This window comes from Galeopterus variegatus, unplaced genomic scaffold (assembly GCF_000696425.1).
Source record: "Galeopterus variegatus unplaced genomic scaffold, G_variegatus-3.0.2 Scaffold5142, whole genome shotgun sequence".
Classification (NCBI taxonomy): Eukaryota; Metazoa; Chordata; class Mammalia; order Dermoptera; family Cynocephalidae; genus Galeopterus; species Galeopterus variegatus.
This window is the reverse complement of record NW_007731253.1, coordinates 76,483-86,478: the sequence shown is the minus strand read 5'-3', so window position 1 is coordinate 86,478 and position 9,996 is coordinate 76,483. Positions and strand designations below refer to the sequence as shown.

General features: G+C 35.4%; 1 protein-coding gene across 1 annotated transcript in view; it reads right to left on the bottom strand.

Moving 5' to 3' along the window:
- Window positions 1-9,996, bottom strand: part of LOC103604436 (lipopolysaccharide-responsive and beige-like anchor protein) — a gene marked incomplete at its 3' end in the record, with an annotated part of 161,417 nt that overhangs the window by 78,815 nt on the left and 72,606 nt on the right. Inside the window, exons 2-4 of the mRNA XM_008588988.1 lie at window positions 8,722-8,953; window positions 8,424-8,524; window positions 2,644-2,739 (exon numbers count right to left, since the gene is read on the bottom strand). Coding sequence (XP_008587210.1) covers window positions 2,644-2,739; window positions 8,424-8,524; window positions 8,722-8,953 — 429 coding nt within the window. The remainder of the gene's footprint in view (window positions 1-2,643; window positions 2,740-8,423; window positions 8,525-8,721; window positions 8,954-9,996) is intronic.

Sequence of the window (9,996 nt, the reverse complement as noted above, 5' to 3'; positions counted from 1 at the left end):
AAAAAAAAAATTAAAAACTGTGCTTTGAAAGAGACATCACAAAAGCGAAAAGACACAAAAATGGGAAAAACTATTTGTGAATTGAATATCTGATAAAGGACTTGTATCTAAAATATATAAAGAACTCTTACAACTCAATAATGAAAACACAAATGTAATTTTAAAATGGGCAAAAGATCTGAATAGACATGTCTCCAAAGAAGATATACAAATGGCCAAAAAGGTCATGAAAAAATGTTCAACATCATTAGTCAAGAGGGAAATGCAAATCAAAACCACAATGAGATACCACTTCATACCCACAAGGATGGCTATAATCAAAGGGAGAGATATTAACCAGTGTTGAAAAGGACGGGAAGAAATTGTGACCCACAGTTGCTAGTAGTATTGTGGAATGATACAGGCACTTTGAAGAACAGTTTGGAAGTTCCTCGAAATGTTAAATAAAGACCATATGACCCAGCAATTCCACTCCTAGGTATATACCCAAAACAAATGAAAACATGTCCACACAGCATAATTCATAACAGCCCAAAAAGTGGAAACCCCAAATATCCATTAACTGATGAACGATTAAACAAAGTGGGGTATATCCTTACAGTAGAATCTTAGCCATAAAAAGGAATGAAGTACTTATATATGCTACACCATGAATAAACGTTGAAAACCTTATGTCAAGTGAAAAAAGTCAATCTCAAAAGATCACATGCTCTATGATTCATTTATATGAATGATCCAGAATAGACAATTCCATAGAGACAGAAAGTAGATTAGTGGTTGCCTCAAACTGGAGGTTTGAGGGAAAATGGGCAGTGACTGCTAATGAGTATGAGGTTTCTTTTGGGGGTGGTAAAAATGTTCTAAAATTGACTGTGATGATGACTGCACAATTCTATGTACACATTAACCCATTAAATTGTAAACTTTAAATGCGTCCACTGTATGTAAATTATTTCTCAATAAAGCTGTTTAAAAAATCATACTAAAAAGTTCCTGTTTTATTGTTATTACAACTTACATATGAATTTACATACACATATCACATGTTCACACATGTTCTTTTATATGTACTAGATATGCCATAAACAGGAAAAACATAGAGCCAAATTTATGTAATAACACTAGTGGGACTTCAAGAGGCTGATTTAAACTGAATGTTACATTAAGAAAAAAATAGGGCTGCCTGTTAGCTCACTCACAGTGTAGTGTTGGTAACACCAAAGTCAAGGGTTCAGACCCCCGTACCAGCCAGCCACCAAAAAAATAAAGAAAAAAAATAAAAACATAGTTTTGGTGTGTACATGTTCTCTCCCACTAAAAATGACAGTAGAAGATGTAAAGGTTTGTAAAAAGAATTTATCAATGAATACTTTAAATTCCCTTTAAAAACTACGTTTAAGGAAAGGAATGAGTCACTAAATGTATTTAAAACACCTATTTCTCTACCTAAAATCTCAAAAGCTGCTCAGCTGAACTGACCTACTTTTAAGAAAAATGCAGGTAAATAGAATGGGCACATTATAATCTCAGTGAACTATAAATAATACAATCATAAAATGAAGCATGAAAAAAGTTTATCTCAGGAGAACATTTTTTGTGTGTTAGAGGCAAATGATAGACTCAATGCCATGAGAGTAAAATTACTCTGGAAAGCTTCAAATATAATGTGCCTTTTAAGGAAAAATTATAAAGGAAAAAAAATGAGCAATAAAACTTTTCAAAGAAAGTTGTGTATTGTGTATTTAACACTCAAATATCACAAATGTCCTTTTAAAACACATTTTTATCTTTCTGCAGATATTGCCTGGCTACACAGGGCCTAACAAGCAAGCAAGATTTTATGAAAACTAAAATAAAAAATGAGCAAAAGGTAAGCTCAGAAAAAGACAGACTTAAAGTTTTTTACTTGTAACAGACTGACCAAAGTAATGAGAGAAAAAAGCTTCCATAAATAACATAAATACATTATATAATGTACTCCTATAACATTTTGAAACATTATAGATATCACTACATACATAATTGTCTTATTTTAAACTGGTTAACAGATTATAAGAATGATAAGACAGACATAATTTGGAAACTCACAAGTCAGGAAATCTCGCCTAGTAAATTTCAAACATTTACCCTCATTCCATACACCAAGTGCAAAAGAAATGCAAGAGGAGAGAAAGATGTTCAGAATGACAAAACACTGGGCTAGCCCATTAGCTCAGTTGGTTAGTGCACCGCCAAAAAAAAAACAAAAAAACAGCCCTGTAACACCAAGGTCATGGGGTCAGATCCCACCAAAAAATAAATAAATAAATAAACACATGAAGGTGTTATACACAAACAACTACTTAAGAATGTAAGGATAAATTCATAGGACAACATGGCTATGTTCAAAAGAATTGGGTTCTTCTTGCATTACTAAACCAAGCTGTTAGTGGGCAGCTATCTCAACTACTTTGAGCCTCTATTTATTCATCTCTAAAACAGTTGGGAAAAAGTAACATGCACAATTGTCACAAGGATTAATTTAGCTCGTGCAGAGAAGCTTCTACCTAATATAAAACCCGTCAGGGGTGTTTACAGAGCTGTACTTTTAGGAAGCAAAGGAATGCAGAACTCCAAGTGATTTCCTCATTTACATTTACTTACTGCAGCACTCTTTCCTGGAAAATTGAAAAAGGCATCAGGACCATACTTTTGAGGCATATGCTTTAACACAGACAGCAGCTTCCCAGCATGTGGAGGCTATGAAAATAATTAACAATTCATTAACCACATTATTCACCATAAAACAAAACTACACATTTTTAATATAGACGTGCTTTAATATACATAAGAATAATCAAATAATACTATAAGCTAAAAAGCATATAAAATAACGAGAAAAGTTTTTCAACTAAAAGAAATAATGCACTCTATGCCATTTTTTGTAATACGTAAGTGTTCGATAAATATGACCCAATATAATTTGACACTTGAAACTCTTGTCCACACTGCAGCAATAATCATCTTTTAAAAATACAAACATCACAACTACAAAAATCAACCCACTACTACCCTCTTTTAAACACTTTTTAATTTAACAAATGCTTAAATAATGCTATGTTCCACTGTTAAAAAATACTTTAAGGGCCAGCCCGGTGGCACACTGCTGCAGTGCGCCGCTTGGGAAGCGCGGCAGCGCTCCCGCCGAGGGTTCGGATCCCACATACAGACCGGCCGCTCACTGGCTGAGCGAGGAGCGGGGGCAACACCGAGGGTTACGATCCCATTGCCGGTCCCGGTCCGGTACGGGCGCGACACTGAGGGTTGCAATCCGTTGCCGGTCACGAAAAAAGACAAAAAGTAAAAAAAATAAAAATAAATAAATAAATAAATTCCAAAGTCAAATAAAGTAACCAAAAAAAACTCTGCAGTCAAAAATAAAAATAGAGCATTTCTATCTAGAGAAATAATTCCTCCAAATTTCTCTTCCTATACACTAATCAACAAAGGAATATACTAAGATAAGCATTTTACCCAACAGACACTGCTGGAGTACTGGAAAAGCTTCTCAGAAAAAAAATTCAGTAGTCATATTTCAAGAGTCTTTATAAATGTTTATGTGTCTTGATGCACTATTTCCACATGTAAAAATCTACACTAAAGTAAAAATCAGAAAGACAGATATAGATTTAGATATAGGGATTTTTCACTGCTCTGCTATGGCTGCAAAAGATGGAAAAAAAAACCTGAATGTCTAATAATAAATAGCTAAATAAATGCAATAAACATCTGAGCAAGGCTTTGCTCTTGCCTTATAAATAGTTCATTATTTTTTCCCTTTATCCTCTACACCTATTTTCATCTCTCCCCCCTCCCCATAAGCAACTATATTAACATGTTTAATCCTTTTATATGTGTTCCTTCAAAACTGTTTTGTGTGCTTGTACTTACCATTTAAATGGTATTAGGTTAAATATACAAATCTGTTTATTACTTTCTATGTTTTTTCCACCCATTCCCATTACTCTGTGCATTGATTCTTACTTCTACGTAATAATTTGTTCTATGCATCCAATACATTTTATTTATTCACTCTCCTAATGATGAACACCATGTTGACAATTCACTACCATCAAAAATAATGCTTCAGTAAACATCATGTATATTTCCTTATGGAACTATGTAAGAATTTCTTGAAATACGCACTCAGGAGTAAATCATTAAGTCATTCGCTATGGGTATAATTTAGGTGACTAAGTAGCACTAGATTCCCCTTGAGGTTGGCTCCACTGGTATTCACCCTGACCAAAAGTACACAAGGTTTAAAATAACCCTAACTCCCTAACTATTCTTGCCAATTATCCAACTTTAAAATCCTTGCTACTACAGATATGATGACACATCAATAGTTTTAATTGTATGTCTTTAATTTTTAATGATTTTTGTGTTTATTCAGGTTGTGGGGTTTCTACCTCTGTAAATAAATATCTGTTCACATCCTTTGCTATTTTCTTACATATAATTTTCTATATTCATGAGTAACAAAAATGTATTAAGTAGATATCCAGAATAAATAGATTATTTGAATATAAATCAAAACCAAAATCAAACCAGTATACTTCCTCCTTTGCACATGTCACAGTAATAGGGGTTGTGCCTTCCAAACCATCATAAGCAACTAGAAAACTGGGGGAAATATATAAAACAAAAACTGTTTTCAGACACAGAGGAAGAAGTAGCTGTAGACTGTGATCCCTGAAAAAGGTACTCAAACAAAATGACTTTCTGCCTGGAGTCAATTTCCATATCACTGCACAGGGAAAAGAAAATGAAACAGAACTTGAAGGTCTCAATGAGTTGTACAGACAGAAATTAGAATACAGGGAGTCTGAGGCAGATAGAAGTTTCAGAGCACAGTATTGCAGAGGAAGGAGCTATGCAAAGAAGAGGCTTCAAAAATCTGCACTGACTCTTTGGCTCACTACCAAACTTTTCATGCTCGAAATTGGGCTGCAACCGCTCCACTTGCTATAGCAATTGCTAGGGTGAAAGGAGGCCACACCAAATGGCGGCTGTTTAAGTTCCCCACCTGCATGGTCCACACAAGATGGCGCCTAGAGGAAGCAAAGGGGGACTGTCACTTTTAGTTCTGCAAAAATTTGTATTGGTAGTTGCGCGCTTCCGCGCTGGTGATCAGTACACGATCAGTAGGCTAAGCATAGGAAAGTAAGGCGCATGCACATGAGACCTTTCCAGTGATTGGCTCTCAGTGTGGAAATCCCCGCTTGCTTAGATATAAATACAAGTGCTTAAAAGACAAACGGAACTGCTTGACAGAACCCCCGCCGCATCTGAGTGTTTCTTTGCGGGCTGAATAGGCAGGCGGTGCACTCACCCACCTTCGGGGATCCTTCTTTGGCTTAAGCCGCAGAGGGCAACTTATCTGGTCCTGCCTGGGGGCGGATAGGGAATCTGCCTGGGATCACTCGGTGGCCGTGGCCAGGGAAACCCGGAGCCCGGGCCTGGCTGACCGAGAGAGCTCCCTGACAGCTCACAATAAAACTGAACAAGGTGAAGCCATGATACTGAGAGTTTTAAGTCAAAGAACTGCCAGAACTAATACAGAGCTAGGAATTGTTTAAAACCCTACTAGATGCTGTGAACAAACCATAGTCTTAATCTTAGTCCTGCCGCATGTCTGAGATTTATGGTCATTCAGTAGAGGAGCCAGGCCTAGTAAGGCTAACCTAGCTCTAGAGTAACAGCCATTCTAAACCTGACTGAAAAAAAACTTTAAAACTAGCCATAAAGAATAAAGATGATCTACAAATAACTTATCTGCCTGCAAAAACATTATAATAATTCATAGTACAGTATATGCATGTATTGAAACAATACAATGTAACCCACGAATACGTAAAATTAAAAGTAAATTTTTTAAAAAATCAATTTCATAAGCCAGGCACAGAAGGAGAAATACTGCATGTTCCCACTCATAAATGGCAACTAGAAAGAGAAAGAAACAAACAAACAATAATAATAATAAGTTGAACTTTCAGAAGGAGAGAGCAGAACTGTAGTTACTAGAGGCAGGAAGGGGGACAGAGGAGAGTGAGAGATTGGTTAATGGACACAGAACAGCTAGATAGGAAAAATAATTTCTACTGGTGTACAGTCGAGCTAGGCATCTATAATTAACAATAAATTAGTGCATATTATCAAGTGGCTAGAAGAGAGATCAAATGTCCTCATCACAAAGAAATGTAATGATGAATATGCTAATTACTCTGATCATCACACATTGCATACATATATTGAAATATAACTCTGTATCCCACAAATATGTATAATCAATGTTTCAATTTTTAAAAAAAAATCAGATTTCAAAAACAGTCTAACAGTCTTAAAAGGAATATGATAAAATCCAGCACTCAACAATATACGATTCTCTATGTCTAATATCACTACATCTAAAATCAGCAGCTGGGAGGGGGAACCAGGAGAGGTTGGTCAATGGGTAAAAAAATACAGTTAGACAGGACGAATAAGCTCTGGTGTTCTATTACAAAGTAGGCAGACTACAGCTAATAACAATGCAGTGCATATTTCAAGATAGCTGGAAGAGAAGGTTTTGAATATTGTTATCACATAGAAACAAGAAATGTTTGGCCGGCCCGGTGGCGCACTGCTACAGTGCGCCGCTTGGGAGCGCAGTGGCGCTCCCGCTGAGGGTTCGGATCCCACATACAGACCGGTTCCCGCTCACTGGCTGAGCGAGGTGCGGGGGCAACATCGAGGGTTGCGATCCCGTTGCCGGTCCCGGTCCGGTACGGGCGCGACACTGAGGGTTGCGATCCGTTGCCGGACACGAAAAAAAAAAAAAGAAACAAGAAATGTTTAAAGTGATGGATATAGTAATGACCCTAATTTGATCATTATACAATGTATAGAAGCACTGAAACATCACACTATACCCCATAAATATGTACAATAAAAATAAATATTTTTTTAAAATACATAAAATAAAATCAGTAGCCATGAGAAGCAGGAAAATGTGAGCTATAAACAGGAGCAAAATCAATGAGTAAAAAAACTGCCCTAGAAAATGACAGGGATTATAGATTTAGTAGACAATAGCATTAAAGCAACTATTATTATGTTAAATATTGTCAAGGATTTAAAGGAAAATATGAACATAATGAGGAAAAAATGAAAGATGTTAAAAAGAACTAAATAAAATTTACAGAGATTAAAAAATACACTGGGCTGGCCTGTTAGCTCAGCTGGTTAGAGCACAGCCTTAGGTCACAAAGGTCACAATTTCAAATCCCCACACCAGCCAGCCACCCAAAAAAATTTTTTAAATAAAAATAAAAAATATACTATCTGAAATTTTCAATGGATGGAATTATACTACAGAAGAAACGGTAAGTTAACTTGAGGCTGTAGCAAGAAAAGCAACCTAAAATGAAGCACAAAGAGAAATAACTGAAGAAAAAAAAAAAGTAAGCAGGTCTCAGTGACCTATGGGATAACATGAAGAGGTCTAACATTCTTGTAATTGGAGTCTCAGAAAAGGATGGGGGAAGAGACAAGAAAATAATATTTTAAAAAATAATAACCACAATTTTTCCAAATGTGATGAGAATTATATTATAAACCCAGAGAGATGCAAGAACTCTAAGAAGGATAAACACAAAGTAAACTACACCCAGAAATATAATCAAATTCAATGAAAACCAGAAATAAAAATCTATGAAGCAGCCAGAAAACTGGAGTTTGATATAAAGAAGCTAAAAAATCTAGATTTTAACAAGATGAATTAGAGTAATGACAAGGCACAAATTTAGACATACTTAATGAGAGCTCGGTTAAGGATCACCTGGCTGAGAAGTTGCTGTGGGCAATAATCTCTAAAAGGCACTAAAATAAGCTTGGAAAAGCAACAAAAATTGAGAAAATATTTAGTAGTACTCCTCTAAGGGACAGCTAACTAAGTGGCAGGAAGAAACAGTTTGATAAGACACCTGAGGTTCAAAATAAGTTCACCACCACCCACTGCAAAGGACTGGTAAATTACATCTTAAGTATGGCAGATCCAATTAATTGCAGAGCTTTTGTTCACTGAGTGGGTTATTCAAATAGAAGGGAAACTAGGTGCCGCTACCTAACACTTTTCTTTCTCTGTCCTTACCTTATATTTAAAGAATAACAACTTGAAGAAGGATCAAAATATTAGCCTGCCTGGAACACCCATTCTCTTAGTCAAAACTGTGTCCATGCATGGCAAGAGTAAACGTACAGATCTAAATGCTGGTATAATTGATCTCTTCCCTTCGATTTGACAAGCTACTAATGAATTAGAATAAGTTACTTACAAGTTACTAATGTGTTTGGGGAGGTGGATACTTTCAAATAACAAATAGTATTTAGGTTTTTTTTACCCATTGTCCTTTATCTCCTTGAAGTTTGCTGAAGAAAAGCTTTAATTCTCGAACAGTCAAATTATAACTAGCCAGCACTCCCAACATGTCAACTAAAAGATCTGAAAACAAAAGAAAACAATAAAACAATTAAGCTACGTAAATTTCTTGAAGATTTAAAATACACTGTGCTTACTTAAGTTCTAGGAGCAGGCTATATGCACAGATGTTTCTTAAACGTTGCTAAATGAAATAAAAATACAGTATGTAAAAATGAAACATTATTTCTTCACATACATTGTACTGTAGAAAGTCATACCTGCTATCATATTGTCAACTTTTTCAATTTTCTCAAGAACTTTTTCAACAAGCCCCACTTCAGTACAGACTTGAAGATTTCGTATGCTTTTCTTTAGAATGGCTGTAAACATACTCCATACTTCTGCTTGGCAGGTAATGTCACATTTTTCCAGTAGGTCCACCATGCACATGATACTCTCACCTTCTTGAATAATGAAATTCATTTCCAAATCAAACTGTCCTCCTACCAGCTTCCAAGGGAAAAAATAAACAAAAACATATTAAAAGCATTAGTACTTCTTCAATATCACTGTCAGTAACATGCTCCTAAACTTTAGATTAGCAATAACTACCTATACACATTCTTTCCTACCCTATGCAACAATAAAAGGTTCGTTTTTTTAAAAGCTCACAGCTCTAGAAAAGCTTCTAAAGAAATCCTCAAATTTAAATAGCAAAAGTCAAGTAAAACTTAGAATGTAAACATGAAAATATTTACATATATAGAGAGAGAGTGTCTTGGGTAAATCATACCTACTCTGCCCTGCTACTGATAAAGATCTAAATCAACTGTATAAATGCTTCTAGTTCAGTATTTTGTTTATGAATTATCAAGTCTGTGAGCTACACACAGCAACCTAAAGATCCTCTGCAAGCTAAACAAGGTATGATGAGCTCATAGCAAAAATAAAAAGCTTTCAAGACTCAGCAAGGAGCCTTTCAGAGTCTCTTAAAGTTTGTATTTGTCAAATTCCTGGTTTATTATACCTATTCGTTTTGATCCCTCTCCTTTCCTATCAATAATCAGTGTAAATCTACACATAATTAGTCACACACCCAAAGTCAGTAATCAAGTAAATTTATTTCACTGATATTACTATCAGAAAATCCATATAGAGAAAGCTATACTGACCTATTTCCACCTAGCCACCCCACCTACAGCCTTTCTACAGAGGGAAGATTTGTAAATTTTAAACAAATCTCAAGTGTTTAAAGGAATTAAAATACTTTAAGAATTACCTTAGCAGAGCTATCCTTTTTAAACAAACTTTTTAAATAAATTTTATTATGGATATTTAAGGTATACACATGATGTTATTTTAACCAGATTTTTTTAAGGATCTCTGTCAGAAATAGTTACACACATGATTCTTTCTGAATACTTCTCGGTTTTTCATTATGCATTCCTAAACCCAAAAGGTGGGTAAGAATTAGAAGAAAGTGAACTTTACAGAACAACATCCAACAGCTCATAAAAGAATAAGAGACATGACCAAGTAGAGTTTACTCCAGA